Below are 26,765 nucleotides of genomic sequence, written 5' to 3'. Positions count from 1 at the left end.
ATAATTCCGAATAGTATCGTGGATTCACTTGAGGATCTTCAAGTTACCTTCTGCGTTCTATGTCAATAAAATGCTCAGGTGTGCTAGTAAATGCAAGCACAATATCCCCGGATATACTCCGTCTGCCACGTTGAGAAACAGCGAAAAGCCCGTGCCTTTTTCGGCCTAATTAAAGCAGGGTTTCGTTCTTCGAAGTTTATCACGTACAATCTGCAATTTTAGGGTATCTATCCGTGACCCGAGAGGATTGCGTTAAAATTGTCGTTAACCCGACGAGATAGAGATGCACATGAATAGGGATATAGCATTCCCTACCATTTGCTCGAAGTTCGCAATATTCTAATTCGCTCCCCCGTTCTAACTCACAGCTTTGATTCATCCCAGCTAGTACCTGCAGAAGCCAAATATTCCTGCCCTTGTTTGAGAACCTGGCTATTTTTATCCCCCAGCCATTTAGGTTCCAAACTCTGAATCCCATCCTCAATCTCGTAGCTTTCACCACCTGCCACCCAAAGTATTTTCCCAGCGAAAGGAAGGCGAGCACCACCATGTGTCTTTCCACTCTGGCCTCGGTTTGCTGTGGCACAAATCAAGATTGATCGCGCAACATCTTCCGGTTCGTTCGCGGGTAATCCTTTCTCGTACCAACCCTTTTCAATGCCGCGAACCAGACGCGTCTCTATACAAACGAACAGTTATTATAGCCCGGAAAAAATCACAAATTTGATAAAGGAACACTTACTGGTCATCCAAGGACAAATCACATTAACCCTGATGTTTTCCGGGGTAGCTGTAAGATGTAGGCCCCGCATGATCCCCACGACACCATGCTTGCTTGCCGTGTACGCAACCAAGCCCCCACATTCCTTGAATCCAGCAATACTGCTAACGAGCACTAAATCCCCACCCCCGCTCCGTCGGAGGTAATGCATCCCGATACGAGCAGTGAACAGAGCCCCAATTGTATTGACCTCTACCTCTTTCATCGAGGGAGCTTCGTTGATGTCGGCATTCGGATCAAAAGGGTCTTTGTGAATGGCAATGCCTGCATTGGCAATGACTATATCCACTCTTCCGTGCTTCTGGAATGCAGTTTTGAAGAGATTGAGTTGGTCTGAATAATTTGCGGAATCACACTTGAAGAATTGTGCGTTCGGACTAAGCCTGCATTCGATTTCTCGCGATGGTGCTTCTGCAACGTCGCCAAAAATGACCTTTGCTCCATTTTCTGGCTTTCTGTTAGAGGTTTTCATATTGTTGGGCTGCATGGTTCTTACCGCAAAGTTGCTGAATGCATGAACGGCCGATACCAGTTGCGCCACCGGTCAGCACAACGACCTTGTCATTCAGTGATTCGAGTAGGGAAGGGTCAAAATGAATATGCGTCATTTTTCAGTTCGCAATTTGAAGATAGTTCTAGAATATACAGATAATATGGAAAGGATGTTCCCCAGGTCCGATCACTGCTCTTTAAATAATGCTGAAGTGGTGCACTTGACCCCACATCTCCGATCAACAGGCTTCCCTGGTACAATATTTACCACTACTAGTACTTGAGATGATTCAATGTTTGTGAAAGAATGGTTATTTTATTATGATCACTGCTCGGCTTTCTCTTTCTGCGCAAAAGTATTGGAAAATTCTTGCATATATACGGTCCTGAATCAAGCACGTCCGTACCTTGACCCTGCTATCATCGCTTCATGCTCCTAGCAGCTATATCCTCACTATCATGCACCCGGAATATTTCAACCTCAAGAATCCTATAGCACAGTCCTACTATTACCATCCTTTGGGAGGGAAAATGGTGGTCTACTCAGAAATAATTCCGGAGGGTGGGTCCCTTTCCCATGCGGGGCCCCATATTCTCCGGCCAGAGAGGAATAGGCGAACACTCTTCGTGGATCTAGGAATAAAATAGTATCAAGGTTTTCTAGTGTTTTCTAATTGGAATTTTCTAGGACTTCATGCGGTGAAATTCATTGTGTATTTCTACATACGGAGCAATATTCCGGATACCACTTGCTCAAAACGCCACCGTTCACAAGAAAGAAAAGCTGGATTAGATCCAGTATCAAATACTGAGTAAGTCTACCTAGCTCCACAGATCAAATACGACAGCGCGGACTTTGACGCCTTCCGGAGGGTACCCTTGACACCTAGTCCATGTCTCACGGGTTCTGGAAACGGCAATGAGTAGTAGGAATTTGGATCCGCGGCTTCAAGCCAATCAATATCGCCTCGGGCAAGCCGGTCATTTCTTATGACCCAGCGTCTATGAGCAGTCCTCGATGGCCATGAATGTCTGTTGAAAATTATACTGACATTTTCTGAGCTAGATGGCTCTGAATGTCTGTTAACAATCATGCTGACATTATCCGAGCTGAGGCTGGGAGCATCTTCCGGTTCAGCTGTCATGACTTGACGCAGTGGAGACAGGCGTGGTAGTCCCGTTTTGTTCCTGAGGGCTCGTTTCAGCTCTCCTTCTGTGGTTTTGACCTTATTGTAGTTAACCTTGAATTGCTTCCATGATGTAATGTAGCTCTGTGAAATGAATCCGTTTCCTACTCCGTAGTTCATGATGTAGTTAGTGACATTGCCATCATCGATTTCAGTTCTGTCATTCGCTGGTACCTGCTGTGACATCCACAGACCGTGGGGTGTGTAATACTTAACAACATGGCCCTTCATTGTATCGTCGAGATTATAACGTCGCTGAAGCTGGTTAATGAGGGCAGAGCTTTCAGGGGTATCAAAATCAATGAGAACAGGATCAAGATACAAGTAAGCTTGATGCAGGACCGTATGAATACTAAGGTTAAGATCGGGATTTGTGACTTTGGGCTTAGACATAATGATTGCGAGAGATATCTCAGGAGGAGTCGAGCTAGGGCCGTATACAGCCGTCCCGAACCAGTTGTAATGGTGGATATTGCTATCCTCCTTTGTCAGCCACTGTCGTCTATAGAACTCGGCACTCACAGCATCTTCTTCTGCTTTGCTCATTGCTAGATGAAATATATGGTCAGTTTCAAGGTCTAAAATTGCCTCATCCAATGGTTCCATATCGCTATCGGGAAACCCTAAGCGCCGTAAAAACTCACCCTCTTCGTCATCCTCATCTACTTCCGAGATTGTGGCTTGCTGTGAGAGACGCTCAAACTCGATGTCATAGATCATCTGATCCAATGGCTCCAACTCACTATATGGTATACAAGTATAGCCGTTAAGACGTCCCTTGTTTGCAAAAGAGTAGGGGGGAGTCGTGCTCGGTCGTTCGACCTCGGAAGAACAAATGCCACCTTCGGACTCAAGTTTCTCACCATCGTGGTACTTGACGTCAAAACCTGAAGAATCCATGATCCTGTGTGTGAAGGTATCGGCAGTCGAAGAGGCGAGGGTCAAGGTCGATTCTTATATGTTCCTCGTTTCTTGGCGTATGGTCGGCGAGCCTCTAGCACAATGGAATTATCAGTTCATTGTTTGTAAAAGAAAGGCTTGCCTTGTTCGTATGGGCTCATTGTGTGTAGCCTCTAGATTCAAATTCAATGAGAAAATCCTAGTCCATAAAGACAAAGACTACGAAAGAAACAGATTGATTATTTGCGCCACGACAAGGTGAGGCTATCTTCACGTGGTCGAGCTTGCCCAGGTGCTGCATCCATCCTGCTTCAAGAGTGCTTTGACACTTGGTCATTTGGAAATGGACACGGCTATGAGCTTCGCATATTCTAGTGTTCTCCGAAATTGGAGCCAGTTCCGCATCTAAATGAATGAGAGGTGTTTGGTTTCTGCTTAAAGCGATAAATTCGACTCGTCACTTGCGGCTATCGATCTGCTTGAGTACAATCTTGTTTCGAAGACAAAGGCGGTAGTGGGAAGGGGTATCATATCCGATCTCTTTGTTCATTATTCCGGGCGGTGGTCAATGGCCTCAGAAGAGACGCTTCACTTTCTCCGACCGATCTTGGCTTTCGCCCCATCTGTCCTCCCACATATTTCGCTCAACATACCGCCACCCCATGGGAGGCCCCATGCCCCATCGATTCTTCATCTCCGTCAACGTCACTGGGCGGATCAGCTCATGGAGTTCGAGCACGGGGTATCCGAACTTCGACTGCTTTAGCCCGGCGTTGAATTCCTCGTTGCCTATACCGAAGGGCTCGGTAGGCACAGAACCGGGTTCATGACGCGTGGTAAGGGGGATAACCGCGATGTGTCTGGGCATAGATCAGTATGGGGGAAAGTGGAGGGGAGTTGGAAAAACTCAGACAGAAAGTACATGTAGTTGTCTGAATGGAAGTGGAAGGGTAGTTGAAATAAACTCACGTAATAGAGGCCTGGCCCTGGCCGCCGTCGCTCGTCTCGTAGAACCATAGACGTCTCACTCCATCACGAAGTCGGTACTTGCGGAATTCGTGGTTCTTCTGCTGGCTGATGATGTTCCCAAGGTGCACCGGCCGGATGGCCATTAGCACATCGGTGAGCACTCGATCAGAGGCCTCTGGGCGGGTCGACTTGGCCTTGGACTTGGCTTAGATGGAGGTGACTTCTTGGAGACTCGAGCCGCCTTGTCGAGTTTGGGTGGGGTGACAGTAGGAGAGCCTTTGATGAAGCAATCATTCAAAGTGGTCTGGGTGAATGAAGTACCACTGGCTAGTGGAATATGCGAGGGCGCCATGTTGGTTAAGGTCGGGAAAGTATTGAAGGGTGAAATAAGTGATGGGTAGATGAAAGAGAGATAGAGAGACGCGAAGAGAATGTTTGAAGAAGTTGACGTGTTGCACGTGTTGAACGTACATGACAAACAAACTAAGGTGCACCTAAATGCGCTACAAGGAAACCACGATCCACGGGTACTGCTAGGCACCACTCCTACCGTACCTGCCCTAACTGCCCCTGCCGCCACCCAGAAGGGTCCCCGTCAACTTAAGGTTCCCAAAGTTATGCCCATGCTTGTCCTTCCATAATCACCTTTCGTAGATACTCCACTGAGAATGTTCTGAACAGCTTTCTGGGATCTTCAAGCCACCCTTGCACTTCTTCCCACAGTCTTCTCAATCCCTCCGCCCCCATCATCGCCGAAGTGAACCTTCAACTGGGCAAAGCTGCAGAGTCCCTCAGTTCCGAATAGCTCCATCGCCTGATACCCACCGTCACGGACATACAAGCTCTTGAAAAGCTTCGCGCCACTCCAATCTACAATAAGTGGCGCATAGATGATATGGGGTGTTCTTCCTGCCGCCAGCCCGGTGGCTCTCGACCAGCCCGCTAACGGACGATAGAGCAAAGCTTCCTGGTACATACCGGCATAATCCGAGCCCGTGATGCGCACATGATGTGTTCTAGTATCTGAGCATCTAGCTCATGCTACGAATGAGGTTGCGTGCTGGGGCGTTTGCTTCTAGACAGGCAATTTCGCCAGGGTCAGACGTAGAAATGGTGTGCCGGCCATGGCGTGGGCAATGAAAGGCAATCATAGAGTCTGAATTCTTGGGGGATTCAGTCTCGCTGTTAGTGTTGGTCTCCTCACTGTACAGATTGAGGCGGCCATGTTTCTCTGCCAAGCCACAGCCAAGGACAGGGCAAGCAGCACGTAGGGCAATCTTGCCATACTTTGGGGAAAGCTGGTGGCCTAGGGTCTCATAGTGAGCGATAATGTAGCGGAGGAGAGACGGCATGACAGGCTGAGAGAAGAATTCCGACTGAAAGGTGGTCTCGAACGGGATGTCAGACCAGGTAGACAGAAGCTGAATAATCTGACCATAATCTGCCATATGGGTGTTGAGGGCTTCGGGGACATCCCTGTAAGATTTCTGGTATTGTATTCCTTCGATTGAGGTTTCGTGGCCTGGGACTGGCGCGGTGTCAATGAAAGTGATCTCGACCGAGACGGCCGGCGGCTGAAGTTCTGTACCAGTTACCGTAGCTCGCATTCGATCGCGGATCGCTCGAGCAAGCGAAAAGGCATAGCAGAAAACGATGATGGTGCCGGCGTGAGGAGAGTTGTTTGGCTGCGCTCCAGCATGAAGAACAATGGGGCGAGTTGGAAGCTGAGCATCACATGGTGAATAAATCTTGGGAGGTGTTACTTTCATGCTAAGCAAAGGCTCTTTTTCACCATTCGAGAGAATCTCATCGTTCATGAGAGCAAACAGAACAGGCTCAACGACGTCTTTCTGGAAGGCATAGGAGCCACCGCCGAGCGGATCATGCACGCGGCCATCATGGAAGGTTGCAAATACCGGGCTCTCGGGTCTGAGAGTAGAGACGAGAGTCTGGACAGCATACAGTACTTCCCTGGGGCTGCTTGTTTGTAGCGGAGTCGAGGAAGACCCTGTCTCATCCGGGACCAACGGAGTAAGTAGTCCGATCAGATTTTGGGCTGCGATGGAGCAAGGGTCTGGGGAAGAAGCAGGTTGTTTCTGGATCGGACCAATCGCCATTGTGACACCTTGATCAGCAAGGTCTCGTAAGGAGGTGAAGGTGGAGGTGGGTGTAAGTTCTCAAACGATGCATCTTCGTGGCTGTTTGTTTTGATATCGCGGTGGGTGTGAAAGTGGAAGGCACGACCAAGCCCCATCTCCATCCTCACGGCAAGAGCGATGGACATCCCATCATAGTACTGACTCGGAGTACAATAGAACCATGGCAGCTACTAGTATTCAAGCTTATAGCGGTGATCTATAGAACTTGAATTCTTCGCTATTGCCAGTGGTATGACAATAGACGGTGGTCTATCATAAGGAAGGTATATCACTGTAGTAATATGTCAATGCTGAATTTCTAAACTTGCCTACCTAGGTAGACCATGTAGGAAGAGCCTTCATCAAAAGGAATGGCGAAGTCGAGTATTCGATGGCTCAGTTTGTTGGACGTCCGGAGCTTTTCGAAATTATTTTGATAAGTCGACCGTGACTGGTTGCTATATGAGCAGTCCAAGGGTTGAATATTTACTACTACTTAGGTAGTACCTGTAAATATACCTAGGTAAGGCTCCGCAAAAGTAATGGTTAGTAGTACAATAACCCGCTAACCAACTCACTTACTAGATCCACCAAATATTTACAGAAGAGAGTAGCCCACGGGTAATCCATAATTTCTGAGCTGAGATAATAAGCCTTTCAAGGTTTAATCTTCGGAAATAACCTTGGAAATCTGGATCCCAGAACGAATTTGCAATATTGGAACTTCCGAATCCGGGGAAAGACACCTCCGGCCTAGAGATCAGGATATATACTAACACTGCACTCATCACGCCCGCTCTGGCAGCATAGTACCCAACGGCCCAAATTGAAGTAATCGAGATGCCAGTCGGGCAACACTAGAATGGAGATAACTTGATATACAATGAAGTTGGACCCCACCACAAATTCCAAACACCGGTGCAATTCTAGTCCGATAGTATGTAACTTCAACCCCGGGGAGAAAGCCGAGGCGCAACTATTAACCGGTTACATAAGCCGATATGACGCCAGACATCCCCGCACACCTTGAGGGGCCTTCTTCGATTTTCTTTACAATTCGGCCGACATCCTACTTCTAATTCCCTCGATGAACCATCTCAGAGCTTGCGGTAGATCAATTCAACTTCTGCAACAACTCTCGACCCACCCGCGCGCCTCGCCACTCACAGCAACCCCCAATCCACTTACCCGTCCACTACAACCTACCATCCGACGCACCATGGCTTCCGCAATGGCCAAGCGCCTCGAAGGCAAGACAATCCTGGTGACTGGCGCCTCATCCGGCATCGGCGCCAGCACCGCGAAAGAATTTGCGCGCACGTCGCCGAAGAACCTTAAGCTTATCCTGACGGCGCGCCGCATTGATGCCCTCAATAAGGTTGCTGCTGAGATTAAGGAGGAGGTTGGTGATGGCGTGCAGGTTCTCCCTGTTAAGCTGGATATTAGCAACCCGGAGGAAATTAACAACTTTGTTCCCTCTCTGCCGGCGGAGTTTAAGGAGATTGATGTTCTGGTCAACAATGCGTGAGTCATGGAATCTATTAAGCTCCATCCCCATCCTCCCATTTACATGAATCAACCCGGTTGTATGTACTGACATTGGCTCTGTAGCGGTCTGGTCAAGGGCGTTGCCCAAGCCCCTAACATCGCGGCCGAGGATATGAAGGTCATGTTCGACACCAACGTGACCGGTCTGATCAACATGACCCAGGCGGTCCTCCCCATCTTCAAGAAGCGCGACGAGGGCGGCCGCGGCGACATTATTAACCTCGGTAGCATTGCCGGCCGGGAACCTTACCCCGGTGGCGGTATCTACTGTGCGACCAAGGCCGCTGTCAAGTCCTTCACCGAGGCCCTGCGCAAGGAACTGATTGCCACGAGAATCCGTGTCATCGAGGTCGACCCCGGTCAGGTTGAGACCGAGTTCTCTGTTGTGCGGTTCTACGGTGATAAGTCCAAGGCTGATGCCGTCTACGCGTGAGTAGTCATCCACCTGCTGCTTGGATTACCTCTGGTAAATTGGGTTGTCAGGAACAGGGCAGGCTAACGGATATATTTTTTTTCTTCAGGGGCTGCGAGCCGCTTACCGGTGAGGACATTGCTGAGGTTATTGTCTTTGCTGCTGGACGTCGTGAGAACGTGGTTATTGCTGATACGCTGGTCTTCCCCAGCCACCAGGTATGTCTAGGCAATTTCTCTGAACCCCATACACATACATCGGGACTAATTATCGGTTCAGGCTGGTGCCGGCACCATGCACCGCAAGTCTTGAGCTTGCTGTATTACAATCTGGATATAGGTGAATATGAGATAGATAGCATTTTCTAGAATGGCATGGTTTCACGATACCTAAGTCTGAATGCAATTGATAGGTGGTTGTCTTACCCCTCATGCAGCGCTGTAGAATCATGTGAGGTGGTGCCGTACGGCGTCGACGAGGACGATCAACCTGGGCGTTCCACTTCCTTGATTGTGCAATTGAGGATCTTCAGCTACGGGAAGAAGAGATGCGTGGCATATGTACATGCGATGCGATGCGATACGGAGTAATTGGTAGCTGTCCCACCTAAAAACCTTGAAGATAATCATACAAATCAAATAAACAGCCGAGCCGCACCAGCCGATATCATCTACGTAGTTCCAGTCCAGTTATGATCCATGAACTAACTAGCGCCCATAGCGCGATGTGACAGACCACACCACACAAAGTGGAAGCACCAATTGGTCTGGGCTGCTCGTTCCTCGCAGCACTCATGGAGTGCAAGTTACCCCAATCGAAGATCTCCTGCTGAAGAGCCGGGATATCATCCCACTTGAAGATGCGCTCACCACCATCAACCTGTTTCTGAAGCAGGGCTAGAACATCCAGGGCCCAGACCCGACAGGTCTGAGTCGGGTGATTTAGTCTTGCATCTAAGGAGCGAAAAGTCCGATCTAAGTGGGGGTGCTGGTGGGCTGGGACATCGGCGATGCGAAAAAGACCCACGAGCAAAAACTCCTTCATGATAGCGGCGTTGGCTCCATGATCGGGGATCCACCCGGGTCCGACAGTCTTGATGTGGTACTTTGTGCCTCCGGTGATGGGGTTTTGGTGGAGGTAGAGGCCCCAGTGGAAGTCGTTTGCTTTTGGTGGGTCGTTGCGCGTAAAGAGGAGGACATATAGACTGCCGAGTCAGAGGTCTGGTGGATCCAACTTAGGGTCGATCATATCGCTGGGGGTTGACGTGTTCGGTTTGGTTTGGGGGGTAGGAGTATGTTTGTACTCTGTAGTGTGGGTGGGGATAGGATAGACAGAACAGTAAAAACTAGACATGTGTTTGTAGTCTTTGCTGTCACTGCTTCTGCTAAGACTAGTACACGGCGATGAGGGGATAAATGCGTGGTATTTGCAGGAAACAGCTTGTCCAAACTGCCAGCGAATGTCTCACAGTTCATTCAACATGACCTGCATCACTACTGACAGCGAACAAAGAATCGCCAGTGTGGATTGAGTCAAAAAGGGCCACCTGCCGGAAAGCGACAGCTGCAGGGCTTTGATCTGCCATCGCCCGTGTGTCGGACAATTGATGGATCATATCTGCAGGAGTTCTGTATGACATTGAGTTTGTTAGTTCTCTTACAAAGTGTGTTGAGAGATTTGTACAATGATGCAGACTGCAGTACAGGGGAATTGAATTGAGTTTTGCTGGCCCATGGATGAAGTTGGTGTGGCTGACAGCAGAGGACAATGAGAGCAAGAACTTTAATCTAAGCAATATAGGTTCACACACAAAAAAAAATAGAAATTAGAGAGAAAATCTAATATGATTCTGCAGACCCGACCATAGCCAGGACCCTGGCCACGATATTCGGACAGCAAGAGATCTGCAGGTTTTGCATATGTCAACCACGATGTGGGTAAAAAGGATGGATTAGGATAGGTTTAGCGGGGCGGTAAAGGAAAGTGTGATTGATATACGAGTACATATGTGATGTGTGATGAGTGATGAGAGTATGGGGATGGGGAGGGATGGGGATAGGGTGCAATTCCCACAGATTCCCACATTTCCACATTTCCACATTCCCACCGCCGCGCCGGGATGATGTAATGAGCATGCAAGGCGGGCTCCTCCTGCAAGCCATTGTTATTCCATCCATGCTGGGTGTGGGTGTGGTGTTGGTGTGTGCTTTGGTGCCCGAACCTGCAACCGCCCTTGCATGGAAAAGAAGTCGGGAATAGAAGAGTGGGGAAGAGAAGAGAATCCTCGGTATCCTAGGCATCCTAGGCTTCATGAGGGATCCCTAAAGAAGAAGTGGTAGTGGCCAGCCCCATTGCGCCCGTCACAACATCACAGCGCTAGGCGTGTGAACTAACCCGATGCCCTAGACCCATTCTCCCTTCTGCCTTCTCCATTCTCCATTCTCCCCACCGATCCACTAGATGTCAAGGACTCGAGCTGTACCTACCTACGAGTAACTACTCGTAGGAGGGAGTCAAACTACGGAGTGCTCTCTGGCAATAAACTAAGCAAGCCAGCCAAGACATTTATATGATGGGAGGAGCCACGGTTGGTCCAGGAGATTAAAACGAACCAGACTAGACCGAAAAGAAAGCAAATAAATGAAATGAAATGAACTCCTAAGTCCAAGTTCCCAATCCTAAGTTCAAGTTCCTCCTAAGTTCCGCAGTACCAACGCCATCCCATGCCCCTGAGTCGTTATCACCAGCATAGTAGCATAGCATTAGCATTAACATGAACATTAGTATTAGCATCTTTTACTTTACTATTTTCTATTCCATCCTACCTAGAGAGATAAGTGTAAATAATTCTCATCCAATACACTACACTACACTACACTACTACTCCACTCCACAGCAGTCCAAGTCCAGCCTTTCCCTTTCTTTTCTCTTCCCGCCTTGAGAACCTCCTGATTTCCCCTTTCCCTAAAGGTTCCCCCTAAAAACACCCGCACCTTTTGGTTTACCTGGGATTATCTTGGACTCTCCCCGAGTTTTATTTTTATTTTTATTTTGCATTAATATTTATATTTATTTGGGGTTTTTTCTATTATTCCAAACCCCCTCCAACCCCGTGGTGAACCTTGGTCCTCTCGCCGCTCTCTCGCATAATTTGATCGGCCCCTTCGATCTGATCTTCCCTTTTCCGACAATCTTCTCTTCCCCCCCCCCCTGTCGCCTCTCCCCGACCTTTTGTCACCATAATTCTTCTTCCAAAATGGCTTCCAAGGTAAGTTCAATCCTGTTCCTGTCATGATATCTCGTCGGCTTCCTTCCCAGGACCTGCTGCCTCTGCCTCGACCTCTGCCTCCGCCTCCTCCGCCCCTCAGTTCCCATCCCATGCGAACCAACCAGACCTCCCCCAATGCTTGATGACCCATTCGCTAATCACGCCCTGCTTCCCATTCATAGTTCCTACGAGAGTACAAGCTAGTCGTCGTCGGCGGTGGTGGTGTCGGTAAATCATGCCTGACCATCCAGCTGATCCAGAGCCACTTCGTGGACGAGTACGACCCAACAATTGAAGGTGAGCCGCTGAGCCCAGCCCTGTTCAACACCCTGCAACGAGTTCCCAATCGCTCACCTCGTCCGCTACCCTTCCAGATTCCTACCGCAAGCAATGTGTGATCGACGATGAGGTTGCTCTGTTGGACGTCCTCGACACTGCCGGCCAGGAGAGAGTACTCCGCGATGCGAGAACAGTATATGCGAACCGGCGAGGGCTTCCTGCTCATCTACTCCATCACTTCGCGTCAATCATTCGAAGAAATCATGACCTTCCAACAGCAAATCCTGCGCGTCAAGGACAAGGACTATTTCCCCATCATCGTCGTCGGTAACAAGTGTGATTTGGAGAAGGAGCGTGTGGTCTCGGAGCAAGGTGCGTTGAATTTTCCTTCTCCCCTCTCCCTCGGTGGACGTGGATGCCCGGGGAGCAAAGCTTCCCTCCCATCAGGAGCGAGTCTGAGATAGCTAACACACTTACAGAGGGTGAGGCCCTAGCCCGCCAATTCGGCTGCAAGTTCATCGAGACCTCCGCCAAGTCCCGCATCAACGTCGAGAACGCTTTCTACGACCTCGTCCGTGAAATCCGCCGCTACAACAAGGATATGGCCTCCTACCCATCCGGCTCGGGCGCTTTCGGTGCTCGCGCCCCTGAGGGCAAGATGGATGTCAGCGAGCCCGGTGAGAGTGCTGGCTGCTGCTCCAAGTGTGTCATTATGTAAATTTTGACATGCCACGCCCAACCCCTTCGCCTATCTCAAAAGCAATGCAGACTTCCCCCATACGATACGACAGATCACCGAGTACGGGAGAATTTAACATCCGAACGAACGAGTTACAAATAAAGAACGGGCTAATGGGAATATTGTGGAATTGACGTATGTGTGTGGGATACGTCTGTTGCATGTGTTCGTGAAATAATGCATTCAGATTGAGGAGATGATGCGCTGAAGAGTCGAGGGGGGAGGAAGAAGCTTGGAAATTCAACAGCGCGAGATCACGGACCTGGGAAGGGGAAAATAATCGAACCAACAACAAACAACGAAAAACGAACGAGGCGAAACCAAAAAAAACCACCAAATTATCCCGGGAAAAGAAAAAGACAACACCCACCCTACCCAACTCCCCTTCCCTCCGAAACCCAAAAAAAGAAGAAGCAGGTGGTTGTTCGTCGCTGCCCGGATTTCAATCGCGGGTTTTATTCATCTTCCCCCGACGTTTTCTCGCGCAATGACGAGCCAACATCTTGACTTGACGCCAACCTCGTCTCACGAATTTTGATTCCCCTTTTGTTTTTGTCTTTTGTTATCCGCCTGCGGCTCTTAATTCTTTACTATTTTTTTCATTTTCCAATTTTCCTTTTCACTATCTGTTCATCTTATATTTGCGAAAGAATTGTGTGTCCACGTCATCATCCCCATTTTGTCTATCATCTTGTCTGTCTCGATTGCGAGACAGCATGGCTGTCAATATATTTTCCTCGGAGGGGTTTCTTCCCACCGATGTTTCTGGTGTGTTCTTTTGTCCATTGTCTCGTCTTTCCAGCTCGTATGATATAATATCCATGGATGCCAGATCGAAGCATCATATACTGCACCGTGCAGAAGATAATACTTCAGTATATCCGATGAATGAGATTGGCCGTGTTGAACATTCAAGGTTGTATTACTAATTTTGAGCCGATACTGTTGTACATCATGATGCTTTTCATACTTTCCCCAAGGTCTACACTCCTGCAGGGTCTTTGCTGCTTACTACTAGTAGGTATTCAAAAAGCCTGGGCCTCATGGATATCCCGAAATGTACTAGAAACCCTCAGCCCTCGGCGATGAGAACACTAACACAGTACAGTCGCTTGCAAAAGCGGAACCAACTCCAAAGCGTGTATGATATGGGACTCTGAATCTGGGATACATGATGTGGAGCAACTGGCAAGACCTCGACGATAATAAATTGCCAGAAATAAACCGCGGATTGAAACCAGAAGACCCATGAATAGAATCCACCTTTGAAACATTAACTTGAAAAAACGTACTGCCCAGGTGTACCCCCTGGCCACCTTCAGAGCCCTAAAGAACCTCAGCGCTTGCGACTAAGTACCACTGCAACCTTCTTTCCACAATCATTCTCATCGCTAGCGTTATCCTAAACCTAAGCATCCCCAACAATAGCAAGCTCTGCTTCCATTTCTCGCTCGAGTTCCGCACGCTCGTAGGCATATGCAAAGTCACGATCGTCACATTTCCTGCGATATTCTCTGCTGTTGTCCTCGCGCTCTCGGACTGATTTCACAATATTGTCCTCGCAAGATCGGGAATGCTCAAGTTCTTCATCCTCGCGCATTCGGCGGTATTTCATATCGAGCTTCTCAAGCTTCATACTGGAATCCTCGTTCCGGCGGGCACGTTTCGCAGGTCGGTCAACAATCACCTCGATCTCGGTGTTCGGGTCTTCCCTTCTGGCCGGACTTTCTTTGGTCTTGTCTTCGCTGGCAGGTTCAGATGGTAGACGCTCGAAGATACTAAAAAGAGAGACAGATAGAGAGAGTTAGTCGGTTAACGGGCGAAGGACTTGAACCCTGTAGCAAGATTCAAGGGGAAGCAGCGGCCACTCACTTATATCCTCGGGGACATGGTTCAACAGTTAACCCCGAATATGCAAGCGTGTCCTAGATCAGATGCAGCATTAGGATAAAAACGAATAAAGCCCAAGCCAAGCGTCCTGTGACGCTTCCCACTCACAATATGAACACGATTGATATGTTGCCGAATTTCACCACCCCGGTGTCTCAACCTTCTGGACTGAAACGCGCAGTACGGGCATCGTACCGCACATGATGGTATACTCTAGAGGCATGGGGATGGTGCGTAAGTATCCTTTTGGGATTCATTGTTCGGGAGCCGAAACAGAACGTACAATCTCTGCATGGGTTTTCGGCCACCAGTCGAGCAGTACGTGTTGATCTGGTGGGCAATTGCAGACAGTGTCATCTCTGTAGAGGTTAGTGAGTCCATCCCGGGATGTAAGGTAAGAGGAGCTTGATTATTGGAAAGAACTTACACCCATTCGCGTCTGGTTTGGGTTTCCTTTAGCCGGTAGTGTATAGTAGTGGAGGTTTCGGGATCCATGATGAAACTGCCTTCTTGAATGGATGGAAGAGTCCGTCTATTGTGGATAAGAGATTACTGCCAGTGAAAATGAACGTGATGTTCTGGAGGCTGGGCTGGCTGCTCCTTTTCCTTCAGGTTCTTTGTACGTGGTTGACTGCTGGATATTCAGAGTAGCGTGGAATGAAAAGGCGTAGACAGACAATTGGAATTTGAGGCAGAGAAACCTTGGAAGGTATTGAACAGAGATTTGAAATTGATTGGAAGAAGTGGATGAGGGGAAAGTGATGTGGTTGAAGAGCGAACGGAAGCAGTTACTTGGGCTGGCAACCTTGGAAGTGAGGGTCAAGGCCGACCGATTGCCTGCTGGGTAAGCCTTCAAGTTCCCTTCAGGTTCCCTAGTATATAAAAGGATGTCAAGATTGTAGTAATAAATATATATTCACATTGGAAATCTATTGCAGCCCAATGCTGCTCAATCAAACAAGCCCGGTATGATACAGATATACAAACCTACTGGCTATAAACACGATCCTCCTCATCAACAGGATCCAGCTCATCTTCCTTCGAAACACGCTTACCCTGTACAGCAGTCTCGACCTCAGCAACTAAAGATTCGAGATACTCCTTGTTCGCACCGACCAGCGTAACGGTGTTACGCTTCTTCCCCCAGCGCGGGTAACTACCGACCTTGATACCATTGGGCTCAACCTTGGCAGCAAGCTCGGTCAAGTACGGCGCGACCGCACTCTCAGGCAAAGGCGTGCTGAAGAGGAAACGGTGGGTTCCCTTGCCCTCAGGGTCAGATAGGCGGTGGGTAAGGTGCGGCTTCAGGTGGTCTAGTAGTCGCTCGAAGAGACGCGGCACGCCGGGGAGGATGTGTACGTTGCCATTGACGACAGAAATGGGGACCCATAGATCCTCGGAGACGAAGAGGGCTTGGTTCTCTGCGGGGATATTCTCGTCAAAGGGCATCTCCACCATGCGCAGCTTAGCTGTAAGGCCTGGGGATGGGGTCTCCCAGTCGAAGTTGGGCTGCATGGGGTGCGGCTTGGAGAGCTTCTTCATGCGCTCGAAGGCGGCTTGGTGTAATTGCAATTTCAGGTTGAATGCCTTGGCGATCGATGAGTAGGTGATATCATCGTGTCTGTTGGGAGTATTCGGTATTAGTTGGTGTGTAGGTAGGTGTGCGCAGAGGGCAATTCGCGATCCAGTTGGGTCGAGGCGAAATGGGCACCGGGTGTAAGGGTACTGACGTTGGACCAATGCCTCCACTGGTGACGACAAAGTCGTAACGGGCACTCATGCGGCGCACTGCCTCAATAATGTCCTCCTCATCGTCGGGGATGACCTCTACCCTCTTCAGTTGAATGCCGAGACCGAAACAAAACTTGGCCAGGTAGGGGGAATTGGTATCGATTGTCTGTGGGTGGGAGGTGGTCAGCACAACCCTTCTACAGGATACCCCATGCGCAGTTTCTTACCTTTCCACCGAGCACCTCATCACCGATGATGAGGGCAGCCGCGGTGTGGATGGGCTTGGTGAAATTCAGGGCGGCTGATGTCATAGCGGGCGGAGTTGCGGGCGAAGCCAGCGGAGAAAGGGCCGGGATGGTCGGACGAGAGGGACTGAAGGACGGGAGGTGCTGTTTCAGTAGATTTAAACGGTTCAGCATGGAGAGGGTCTTTGAGGCAAGCTGGAGTAGCGATGAAGGGCGGAGATGGAGATGGAGATGGAGATGGAGATGGAGATGGGAAGTGGGGAGGAGGGGGAACTGAACAAGGGGAAATCACTCCGCCCGCATTTTCATCCTGCGCATCCTCCTCACATCTTTCCACCTTGGTGATTCCTGGCTCAGAACTATTCGATTAAGATATTCATTGGAAGCCAGAATTTTTGGTGTTGCCCATTCCATCAGATCTATAGTTCCCCCTCTCTGTCGAACTCTTTGTTCATCATATCTCCAACATGGTAAGCCTTCCGAACCCCGCGCCGCGCGTGGGCATCGGAACCAGATCAAGATAGCTAACGCCCTCATCCACTAGACTGATTCCCGGTTATACTCATTCTCCCCCGGAGACAAAAGAGCAGCTGCGCAAGTTCCGTCTCACCACCTCTCGCGCAAAGGATGCGCAAGCTAGAATCTGTACGACCTCGTGATCTCCTTCCTAATGCCTACCTTCACCTCCACCCCGTCTACCTTGGATATATCACATCATACCATCAACTTGGATCACCGTTTCAAATTCCGCAGCAGAAGAGTCGCTGATTTGACCCTGCAGATATCATCGATGCGAAGAACCAGGAAATCCGCGCACAGGATGACGAAGTCTACACCAATATGGAGGACCTTGCCGATGACCTCCCGGAATCATCGCCTCGCTTCATTCTCCTCAGCCACCCTTTGACATTGGTGAGTCTGTCACTGTCGCTGTCACAGTCTACCCTGTTATGGTCCCTGACTAATATAATAATGTTTTGTAGGGAGATGGCCGTGTTTCCGTCCCTTACGTCATGCTCTACTACATGCCTGTGAACTGCAACCCATCCCAACGAATGATGTACGCCGGAGCCGTGGAGTTGATGCGCAATACCGCAGAGGTCAACCGGGTCATCGAAGTTCACGAGGACGAGGATATTATTTCCATCAAGTCCCAGCTGGGCGGCACCGACTAGATATATGAAGTGAGATGCAAGGCGCTTATGACCCGCCAAAGAGTCCAAGTTGATCATCCTGATCGGCAATGTCTATCAAGGATCTCTGAGCGAGAGCGAGAGCGAAGGAATTGGAGTCTTTCATACATATAGAGCAAGGCGTTGATTGAGGCCGGTTACCGTGACTGCGCTACCGGATCATATGACATGTCGACCACAACCAGAAACTTTTTTGATTTGATATACATATTTGAAATCATCATCGCGGGGGTAGCGTGGAGAAAATTCCGATTCCGGGAACTGAATTAACTGCTGTCAACGACATCGGCTCATGATGGACGTCGGGCTGCACGATACATCACAAATGATTTGCAACGGCGCCGTCTGCAGGCTCCTCCTCGAGGAGACACTATCGAGTCTAGTAACGGACTTGACAGCCCCGTTTTGGTTTTGGGGGTGGATTTATTTGCTTGAATGGGGGTTTGCAGTGTCTTGCTTTCATGCACGATCACACTAGCTCGCGAACATGATCATCACCATGCGGCAGTTGGTTCGAAGGGCCCGTTAATCATCGCTGAGAGACTCTTACCCCATCGGGAGGCATCGTGTACAGTATTTGGTAGTTCATTTGTTGTAGCTTCTCCATTTCGACTGGTTTGGTTCAGCTCTGAATCTTTCAGCTGAAGTTTCTTACCTGGATTTGTATATACTAGTAGAACCTTGGCTTGGTCCAGCGAATCCTGACTGGCACCGCATCACTCCTATTCAGGGCCTGACCTGCAATCCAGCCACCACTGGCAGTTGGACAGGACGGCTGATCGACAGTGCTTCCTCGCTGGTTCCCGGAATTAATATCCTGGAGCACTCGTCGATCCTCAGATACGCCCTTTCCCAGTTTCTCCATTCTCGAGATTCAGAATGGTGGGAGGGACTTCACTCATTGGCTCTGAACCAGTCAGATCGCCGACTCCTCAGAAGCAGCCATCCATCCTCGAAAACTTTGATCCCACTAGTTCACCCCATTCTTTGGTCCCGGGGAGAGGGGGGGAGGTTCAGCTGCCTCTCTCTGTCTCTTATCCGTATGATAGAGGCAAGTCGTTGATTTGTGGATGGAACTCCTGGGGGAGACACGGACATCGCCGGCGACGAGTGAAACTGTTTAAACCCGCCAGTGGTGTGCCCTGCCCCCCTCGTCTGAGAGGCGGGGAGAGGCTCTGGAGGGACCAGTGATAGGACATGCCGATGCTTACTCCCCCCATACTCCCTCGTATGTGTTCGCATTTGCCTTTCCATACCGAACGAGAACCCAGCAATGACAATGCAGGTGAGCACTCTATCTTCAAATCGGGACCCAGCCAGCCTCAAGCAGGCTTATTTTCGGCGCGTGGCGACTGAGTACTACAACGCAGTGGCTTGGTGCCACGATGTCAAGGAATGTGCCACATATGTAGTAGTTGAGACAGGTGTACACAGTAAATGTGGAATTGACTTCTGTACGCAGTACAGGGGCAATATGTTTTGTTTACTCGTACTTCGTAAGTTGTAGTACATACGGTTTATGACAAAATGGAATGGATTAGGGCTTCAGCTGAGAGTTGGGGGCCAGGCTATTATGTCTTACAGAACAGCACAAGCGAAGACACTTGTGTACATTACTCGATCGTAACATAGTATGAAGTACAATTGACTGACGAGCTGAAATTAAAAGCAGCAGCGATTGAATTTTGCGACTCTGATCAGAAGGATCGATGTTCCATTGGAATGGATGTGATGAAAATAGATCCATAATGCAGCCCGGTTATACTCCGGAACAAGGATGTCAAGACAATGACAATGAGTATGAAAATGACAGCATAGTCCGATTGAACCCTGCACGGGTGGTACGTTTCTGAAGATTCTTGATTATTATCCCATCCCGAGTAATGTGCACGATACGACTTAGGTCGATATTAAATCCTGGATAGTACGGAAATAGCGCCCGACAACGGTCAACGTCAGGGAACTTTGATGGCTTGATGGGCTTGACGTGGGCGCCGGTATGAGATTGGTACAGATCTGCTTCCGTACTATATCCGTACTCTAGTACATCTCCGTATATCGCATACGAATTAGGATTGGAGGGGTTTGGAGGATTTGTACCGGCTTGTACCACCTCGAACGCCCCCCCTTCTCCACCAAACTCACCCAAAATCACCCAAAATCACCCAATCCACCCAGAATCCACGAAACTCTGCTTCCGATGACCCACCCCCAGCCGGGCAATGAGCGACGGGCACGAGGCCCACCCATGAGCAACTCAGACCATCTGAGAGCGGGCATCCGAGCCCATCTGAGCGAGGTAGGCCAGAATCGACCCACGGGACCCGACGATCCTGTACGAGGACGTGGAGCCAGGCTCAGGAGGCGAAACAATGAAGGGGGGGGTGGGAGAGGAGGAGACAGAGGAGAGGTGGAGAATCCGACACTCTGGCAAGAGCATTGACCAACACAGCCGAGAACGAACTGTCCTGCCAAACACCGTGGCCTTTCTTCTTTTGCTCTGTCTCCCTCTCTCTCGATCCAGTTTTATTTTTTACAAATTTCCCAGGGGCTCGGGTCAGCCTCGCATGGCGGTGTGTAGAGACAAGCTTGTGACTGGATGGACTGGGGGAACTGGATCTAAGGCCCTCGCTTCGGTCAGCTCCCAAGAATATCCTCCGACCTTTCCCCCGGAACGGAGTAACTTGAGTACAGAGCTACGAGGATGTACGGATACTTGCGTATGTACCTATAGAATGGGAGGTACGGAGTACATCGGACGTCATACCTTGGGTAAAGTGTTTCGCCACGCGCGGACGCAGGCCCATCCCGCAGGCCTTTCGGCCGTTTTTCTTCCTTCTGGCAATACTATATGAAGAGGGGAAAAAAGCAGGCTAAGGAGTACGACGCTGCAGAGAGTTTCCACATTTTCCCGCTATCTAAAGACCAGGGGGAGCGGTGGTAGTGAGGGTGTTAAGAGGCGAGCTTTTAGCCAAAGTGCCACTGTCATCCCCGATCTTCCTACTTCGTACTGCCATGCCCACTTCCCACTGTTTCCCCCAAAGTCAAAGCTTAGATTAGGGGAGACCAGATGCAGTATCAGCCCGAGCAGGTCCGAAAGTTCCAGTCCGCAGAGGCAGCACCTGGTGGAACCGTTGGGCAACGAGGGATGGATTCAATTCGGAATGATCATCGGTCGCAACTGGAGAATTGAGGAAGAGGAGAAAGAGGAGGCGTTCTTTAGTGTGCAGTAGTGGCTACCGAAGGAGGACAAGTCGGGAGCACAGAAGGCAGAGAGAAAGACGATCGATCCCGCCCCCAATTTTCCATGGGGTGATCGTGCTGGAATGGTGCCAAAATGCAGGGTACTTGGACTTCTGATTTGCTTTTTGGCCGACATCGTTGTCGTCCTTTTGGTGTTCACCGCTAGGCCTCACTTGGGTTCGCGTGGATCGTGGACGAACTCCTCGCTGCGTCCGTCCGAGTCTTCTATGCATCATGCATGCTGGGCGTTTCGTTTATTTGTTGACACTCGCCCTTTCATGCTTCCGGATCCGTACTTTGTAGAGTTGTGTTGTCCTCTCCTGACTCTTTCCTTATTTGATTTTACTTCCATTTTTATCTTATTTTTGGTCAACTCTGCTGAAGTGGCGCGGGTGAAGTGTACCCGCGGGAGTGGTTTACTTTGCTCTAGACCACGCACTGTCCTCGACAAGCCCTTGTTCATGTTCTGCATTGGAACAATGCCGGGTTCTACTCCGCATCGTGGTTGGCCTTGTTTATGGCATGTGCCAAGTTTGAGATATGACAAGGTAGGTTTAAATATAGAGAGGCGTCCGGAGGAGGGACTCGGAGGAGGGTTACGGAGATTGTCATTTGATATCGGACGGAGACCGCATCATTGGCTACAGTATGAGGAGTGGCCTGGAGCCCGCCAGGGTCAGACAGCGGTCGACGCCTCGTGAACGGACAGAGTTTTTGGCAAAGTTAAATGGCAACTCTCGGGGATCCATGAAGAATGGGATTGTGATGGGCTCTGATGATGGGTTATGGGGCCGATGGGAAGATAGTTACCAGATAGTTACATACAGCATACAGAAGATTGAAGATCTGGAGCTGACAGGGGAGGATCGGAAATAAAAAGGAGAAAGAGTATTGAATATTAAATATGTATCGACAATTGATAATCCAAAATTGAAAGAAAAAAAGAAAAAAAAGAAAAAAAAAAAGGAAATATGGGATCGACGAGACGGGAGTGCTCCATCATCCGTCCGCTCTCCGTTTCTCTCTCCATAAAGACCAGGCGGGTCCCTCCCCCCTCCCCCCTACTCGAAAGGTCGATTCACAGATTCCAGGCAGATCCGAATCATGCAACGGGGCCTGTCATGGCACTCATGCCTCATGCTCTGTTCCACCATGAAATAGGAGTTAAACTGGATCTGGCAACGCAGCCGAGCTGGGCGGGTACATCCGTTTGGTACACCCACCATTAGTGTAGATATGAAGATACCAGATCAAGTAGGAGTCGAGTAGATTACGGTACAGAGTACTCCATAAATATTTACTATTATACTATGTATACTCATAGTATACTAGTAGTACGAGTATAGTAGATTAGACTAGACTTTATGATCATACTATGCTGTACTCTGTACACTACTCTGTACACTATCCGTACACGCACAGATGTCAGAGCTCGGGGCTGGTTCCCAGGTAAGCAGTGGGGAAAAGACTAAATGGGCCACTGTACAGTATTATACCAAGTTGAACCAATATTCTATCATATCAGAGACCCACCTGCCATCCCAGGTATCCAGTGTACCTGGTCCTCGGTATCCTAGGATCCGTACTCGGCCGTGCAGATTATAGTGTACATAGTAGTAGTACTCTAGTACGGTAATTACTGTACCCAGGATTATCGTGACGCTGAAGAGTTACGAGTTACGAGTTACTGACTGACTGACTGACTTACCGTAATTATTCCACTTGCTTTCCTTTTATTCTTCGCGCCCTCCCCAGAGTCTTTCCTTTTAATCAACTTCAACGGGCCTGGTGTCCTATACTCGACAACTTCTCGCCTTCGCCTTATTCGACACATCACACACACCCTCGACCTGGGTGTTCCCTGTTCAATCCACATTAGAGTGACCCTTCCCGCTGGGTCTCCCAACTTGCTGGGCTCTCCGGTTCTCTGGCTTGCGGCCTGAAGACTAAACGACCCGCTTCCCATCAGCCTGGTTCCCATTCCCCATTCCCCCCCCAAACTCGATTTCCGTTTCGACTTCCACTTCGACTTCGACTTAAAACATATTCCATTTCCTTGGAATTGTGGAATGAAGTGATTGTGTGGTTTACCTTCGATCTGCGACCGAGCATTTGCCATTACATTCTTGCGCCACTCCGATTTGCACGTCAATCGCACTCTCCGCCATGGCTCCGCAAGACCCCGGTCGCCCCGAGGACAAGCCCGAAGGCTTGTCCAAGTATATCAAGCGCATGAAAACCGTCCTGCGCCCTCGCTCTGGCTCCAAACGTCAATCGGTTGCCGCTACTCCTGATGTCGCTCAATCCAGCCAGTCCGCGTACGTTGTACCTATTGCGACCAATTTTCCCTTCCCTCTTCCCTCTCTCCTCCCCCCCGGTCGCTATACTTCCAGCCACTATAGATCCGATCGCTAACCATCTACCTCTATAGTGCTCCAGCGACTGTCCCTGCCAGAAAGCCAACAGCTGCCCCCGAGCAACCCGCCATGCTCACCGACTATAGCGTCATGCAGCAGGAAAAGGCGCGCGCCCTTTTCGCCAAATACGGCCTGACTCTCGACCCCGGCGAATGGAAGGCTCCCACCGGCGACGTCGAATTGACCCGGGTCACCAAGCCTATTCGCATGCGAGTTCGTCGAACCTGCCACCGCTGCGAAACCACCTTTGGTCCCGAGAAGGTCTGCGTCAACTGCCAACACCCGCGCTGCACCAAATGCCCTCGCTTCCCACCCGCCAAAGAGAAGACTAAAGGCGAGCGCGAACTGGTCCCCAAGACCAAAATCGGTGAAATCCGCTCTCGCCAGCGCGGCGCTCTCCCTCTTGCACCGCACTTCAAGTATACCGGCAACCCGGATGTTCCTCTTACTATACCATCGCGCTCGGGCGGCCAGGATCTCGTTCGCAAGGAAGTGGTTCAGCGAGTTCGACGCACTTGTCATATCTGTAAGACGGTCTTTGTCAAGGGCTCCAAGGAATGCGCTTCTTGCAGCCATATTCGCTGCAAGAGATGTCCACGAGAACCGCCCAAGCTCGACAAGTATCCGGACGGCTATCCTGGCGATGTCGACCCGCCCAAACTGAAACCCGACCGAACGTTCAAGTCACCACAGCGTCGGGTACATTACATATGTCACGTCTGTGAAACTCAGTATAATCAAGGGGCAAATAATTGTTCGAAATGTGGACAGGCGAAATGTGCCGCCACTATACGAATTCCGTACGTCTTTACACTGTCTTCCCCCAGCCCAGAAAGAAATAAACCAAAGCTAACCCAGTCGCAGACCCAAGAAAGTCAAACGAGAACCCGACCCAGCTGTACTCGCCAGCGTCGAGGCAAAATTAAAGAGCCTAGCTATCCGTGATACCCAGGATTAACGCTTCTGTACAGGGGAATCACCGATTTCGGACCCGTGATAGCCATGTTTCCCATTGTTCATCTTGTGTTTCGTGTTTCCTAGCCAGTCGATCTTGATCGACGCTCGATCCTTTTCGTTTCGCTCGTTTCTCGCATGATCATAGCAGACAAAGAGAAGAGACATAAATGTGCCAATTGCAACTCTTGCAAGCAACACTGATTGATTCATCTTTACATAGAGGGTGGAAGTGAAAGTGTATAGAGTTTTCATGCCCTCCCTCATAACTCACATGCTGTCCTTTCCATTTTCCCCTCCGATCGTATGTGATTAGGTACTACCTTCCCTCTTCGGAACTGTACTATCGTTCCATGACGGACGGATCTGCAGTGTTCACCATGCGGTGAATATTCCCAACCAGGCGAACGGTCGCGTCTACTTCCACCCATATTGCTATCTGCACAGAGCCGAAATAGTTCCTTCGGCCGAGCAAAAGCCCAGCCACTCCAAGCCTCGGCTGTCTACGGACGAGTAAGGCCAGACAAGAGTCCAGACCAAACCGAACTAAACACTAAAGATTATCGTCACCATTCCACAGTGCGTACTACATACTCCACCTTCTAGTCCACCTTCTAGAGCAGTACATACCGCCGGTCTCCGACTCCGACTCCATCCTGGGTATGGGTGCAGGGTCTACTATCTAATGTCCGCTTCGAGACAGGAACTCGTGCCTTGATCTCGGGATGGCTACGGTGTGGGGTTACACCGGGTTTTCTAGGTGTCTCTAGTCCTTCCGATTAACCTTGGAATGCATGTGGCCAGCTGGCAGACTGCAGGCGTATAACTGGCAGAGTAAGTACAGCCGGGTACTTACTTTACTACGGGGTATGGGGTATGGTATGGGTATCGCTAGAGGAAGGATGTTATATTGCATGGCTGTGGACATGCACAACTAGCAATGGGGTATAACTAGTAATTAATAGTGAACTGAACTAGTTCAAGTTCCGAGTCGTTATGCAGTTACCTACTCGGACTTGGTGTCATTATAGGAGAAGAGAGTCTAATATCAACACGTGGGCATGGTACTATTACTAGTATGACTTGACCCCAGTCTCCGGATAAGCGGAAGTGGATCTACAAATCAATGTAGGAGTATGGTCAGATCTGAGTCGCTACCGGTTTATACAACCACAATTTGAGTACATCATGATATCGCCTCAAACAGTCTCATGGCCAGAGGGCGGAGGACGGAAGTGCTGGACGGAAGGGAAATGCTTGAACGGTCCGAGCCGAAGTGGGACACCCCCAGCCATAGACCACTCTTGATTTGACGAAAGTTCCATGGTTATTCCGTACTACGAGTATACGGAGAGTCCTCTGAATCTATACTCGTACGCAGTACTCGAGTCTGTACTCCGTACTCCGTACAACTGGACAACACTGTCGCTAACAAGCGGGGAAACATTGCGAAAAGACAAAACATACTGCAACCTCGCTTATTGGACGTACCATTCCCGAGTCCGAGGTGCGAGGTGCCGGCGCCCGGACCTTGCAAGGATTCCCTGCTACATCCAGTTTAGAGCCGTGGGGCGTGTCGCTTCTGTCGGAATTCGAATTCGGACTGGAGCGGGGCGAGTTTGTTTCCGATGTTCGCAGAGTATGCACCTCCATACGAGACTGGTACGAGTACATACTGTATGTACATGAATACGGCTGGGTTGAGGTTGTGGCTGAGTGACGAAATGGAGCATCCATCGTATCTGCATCTGTGATCTGTGCATCTGACCTATGAAGATTAAATAACGAGAACGAGGAAAAACACGCGCGAAGAAGAGAGCCACCCACGACACACTGCTTTAGCTTACGGTTGCACAACTATTTTACCCCTCCAAGGCGTACTTTATCCCGGTCGCGCTACTTCGTTGCGCTGCGCTAGATATTCCTTCCACCTGGGATGCAACGCGACTACTCCATCTCATAGGTACATGGGTCTTGGCCTCAGGCTCGCGATTAGAAAATTACCTGGCTGTTTAAAGACACTGTACTTTTGTCATGCAATGCTGGCCCTACTGGCGCTGACTCTCCAGCCATACACACTGTACACTGTACCTACTGTGTGTACTGCGTACTCCGTGCTCCGTGCTCCGTGCTCCGCACTCCATGCACCGTATAGGCTCCCGACACGGGAGAATAGAATAGAATAGGCTCGGGCCACCGAGCAAGGGTGGTGCGGCGTCATTTCGCAGCAAGGAGGTTGTCGGAACCGAACCGTTGGGAATTTCAATGCCATCCGGTTGGTGCATGTGGTGGCTGAACAGCAAAGGAGGAGGAGCCCTGGAGGAAGGAAGATACAGGGATGGCGATGGAGTCTTAAACGGTGGACTAACCATTTCCAGT

The 26,765-nt window shown here is 49.8% G+C and overlaps 13 protein-coding genes across 13 annotated transcripts; 4 read left to right on the top strand and 9 right to left on the bottom strand.

Annotated features, from left to right (window-relative positions):
- Nucleotides 1-362: 362 nt before the first annotated feature.
- Nucleotides 363-1,389, bottom strand: N7509_005953 (15-hydroxyprostaglandin dehydrogenase; the record flags this gene model as incomplete). Its single annotated transcript, XM_056630590.1, has 3 exons — nucleotides 363-679; nucleotides 743-1,228; nucleotides 1,278-1,389. The coding sequence occupies 3 exons, from the start codon at nucleotides 1,387-1,389 to the stop codon at nucleotides 363-365; spliced, it is 915 nt and encodes a 304-aa protein (XP_056489892.1).
- Nucleotides 1,390-2,091: 702 nt separating this feature from the next.
- N7509_005952 (uncharacterized protein) lies at nucleotides 2,092-3,360 on the bottom strand (the record flags this gene model as incomplete). The annotated part of the gene is made up of 1 exon (XM_056630589.1): nucleotides 2,092-3,360. One exon carries the CDS (start codon nucleotides 3,358-3,360, stop codon nucleotides 2,092-2,094), a length of 1,269 nt encoding a protein of 422 aa, XP_056489891.1.
- A 574-nt stretch (nucleotides 3,361-3,934) lies between these two features.
- N7509_005951 (uncharacterized protein) lies at nucleotides 3,935-4,472 on the bottom strand (the record flags this gene model as incomplete). The annotated part of the gene is made up of 2 exons (XM_056630588.1): nucleotides 3,935-4,220; nucleotides 4,330-4,472. 2 exons carry the CDS (start codon nucleotides 4,470-4,472, stop codon nucleotides 3,935-3,937), a joined length of 429 nt encoding a protein of 142 aa, XP_056489890.1.
- Nucleotides 4,473-5,023: 551 nt separating this feature from the next.
- On the bottom strand, nucleotides 5,024-5,337 carry N7509_005950 (uncharacterized protein; the record flags this gene model as incomplete). The annotated part of the gene is given in 2 exon segments (XM_056630587.1): nucleotides 5,024-5,296; nucleotides 5,308-5,337. 2 exon segments carry the CDS (start codon nucleotides 5,335-5,337, stop codon nucleotides 5,024-5,026), a joined length of 303 nt encoding a protein of 100 aa, XP_056489889.1.
- A 23-nt stretch (nucleotides 5,338-5,360) lies between these two features.
- N7509_005949 (uncharacterized protein) lies at nucleotides 5,361-6,446 on the bottom strand (the record flags this gene model as incomplete). The annotated part of the gene is made up of 1 exon (XM_056630586.1): nucleotides 5,361-6,446. One exon carries the CDS (start codon nucleotides 6,444-6,446, stop codon nucleotides 5,361-5,363), a length of 1,086 nt encoding a protein of 361 aa, XP_056489888.1.
- A 1,108-nt stretch (nucleotides 6,447-7,554) lies between these two features.
- On the top strand, nucleotides 7,555-8,739 carry N7509_005948 (SDR family oxidoreductase; the record flags this gene model as incomplete). The annotated part of the gene is made up of 4 exons (XM_056630585.1): nucleotides 7,555-7,991; nucleotides 8,079-8,444; nucleotides 8,537-8,645; nucleotides 8,707-8,739. 4 exons carry the CDS (start codon nucleotides 7,555-7,557, stop codon nucleotides 8,737-8,739), a joined length of 945 nt encoding a protein of 314 aa, XP_056489887.1.
- A 354-nt stretch (nucleotides 8,740-9,093) lies between these two features.
- On the bottom strand, nucleotides 9,094-9,675 carry N7509_005947 (uncharacterized protein; the record flags this gene model as incomplete). The annotated part of the gene is made up of 2 exons (XM_056630584.1): nucleotides 9,094-9,631; nucleotides 9,662-9,675. 2 exons carry the CDS (start codon nucleotides 9,673-9,675, stop codon nucleotides 9,094-9,096), a joined length of 552 nt encoding a protein of 183 aa, XP_056489886.1.
- Nucleotides 9,676-11,683: 2,008 nt separating this feature from the next.
- On the top strand, nucleotides 11,684-12,692 carry N7509_005946 (Ras family protein; the record flags this gene model as incomplete). Its single annotated transcript, XM_056630583.1, has 4 exons — nucleotides 11,684-11,695; nucleotides 11,878-12,089; nucleotides 12,141-12,346; nucleotides 12,454-12,692. 4 exons carry the CDS (start codon nucleotides 11,684-11,686, stop codon nucleotides 12,690-12,692), a joined length of 669 nt encoding a protein of 222 aa, XP_056489885.1.
- Nucleotides 12,693-14,121: 1,429 nt separating this feature from the next.
- Nucleotides 14,122-15,098, bottom strand: N7509_005945 (uncharacterized protein; the record flags this gene model as incomplete). Its single annotated transcript, XM_056630582.1, has 4 exons — nucleotides 14,122-14,491; nucleotides 14,586-14,638; nucleotides 14,887-14,962; nucleotides 15,031-15,098. The coding sequence occupies 4 exons, from the start codon at nucleotides 15,096-15,098 to the stop codon at nucleotides 14,122-14,124; spliced, it is 567 nt and encodes a 188-aa protein (XP_056489884.1).
- A 492-nt stretch (nucleotides 15,099-15,590) lies between these two features.
- N7509_005944 (flavin adenine dinucleotide pyrophosphatase) lies at nucleotides 15,591-16,753 on the bottom strand (the record flags this gene model as incomplete). The annotated part of the gene is made up of 3 exons (XM_056630581.1): nucleotides 15,591-16,224; nucleotides 16,334-16,500; nucleotides 16,562-16,753. 3 exons carry the CDS (start codon nucleotides 16,751-16,753, stop codon nucleotides 15,591-15,593), a joined length of 993 nt encoding a protein of 330 aa, XP_056489883.1.
- A 293-nt stretch (nucleotides 16,754-17,046) lies between these two features.
- Nucleotides 17,047-17,754, top strand: N7509_005943 (GMF family protein; the record flags this gene model as incomplete). Its single annotated transcript, XM_056630580.1, has 4 exons — nucleotides 17,047-17,049; nucleotides 17,104-17,224; nucleotides 17,361-17,491; nucleotides 17,563-17,754. The coding sequence occupies 4 exons, from the start codon at nucleotides 17,047-17,049 to the stop codon at nucleotides 17,752-17,754; spliced, it is 447 nt and encodes a 148-aa protein (XP_056489882.1).
- A 5,427-nt stretch (nucleotides 17,755-23,181) lies between these two features.
- On the top strand, nucleotides 23,182-24,390 carry N7509_005942 (uncharacterized protein; the record flags this gene model as incomplete). The annotated part of the gene is made up of 3 exons (XM_056630579.1): nucleotides 23,182-23,333; nucleotides 23,447-24,232; nucleotides 24,297-24,390. 3 exons carry the CDS (start codon nucleotides 23,182-23,184, stop codon nucleotides 24,388-24,390), a joined length of 1,032 nt encoding a protein of 343 aa, XP_056489881.1.
- Nucleotides 24,391-24,729: 339 nt separating this feature from the next.
- On the bottom strand, nucleotides 24,730-25,041 carry N7509_005941 (uncharacterized protein; the record flags this gene model as incomplete). The annotated part of the gene is made up of 2 exons (XM_056630578.1): nucleotides 24,730-24,932; nucleotides 25,017-25,041. The coding sequence occupies 2 exons, from the start codon at nucleotides 25,039-25,041 to the stop codon at nucleotides 24,730-24,732; spliced, it is 228 nt and encodes a 75-aa protein (XP_056489880.1).
- Between the last annotated feature and the right edge of the window lie 1,724 nt (nucleotides 25,042-26,765).

Source organism: Penicillium cosmopolitanum (genome assembly GCF_028827165.1).
Source record: "Penicillium cosmopolitanum strain IBT 29677 chromosome Unknown utg000006l:49.0-5199605.0:1.0-5204138.0, whole genome shotgun sequence".
Lineage (NCBI taxonomy): Eukaryota > Fungi > Ascomycota > Eurotiomycetes > Eurotiales > Aspergillaceae > Penicillium > Penicillium cosmopolitanum.
The sequence above is the reverse complement of the archived record's forward strand: the minus strand, read 5'-3'. Positions and strand labels throughout refer to the sequence as shown.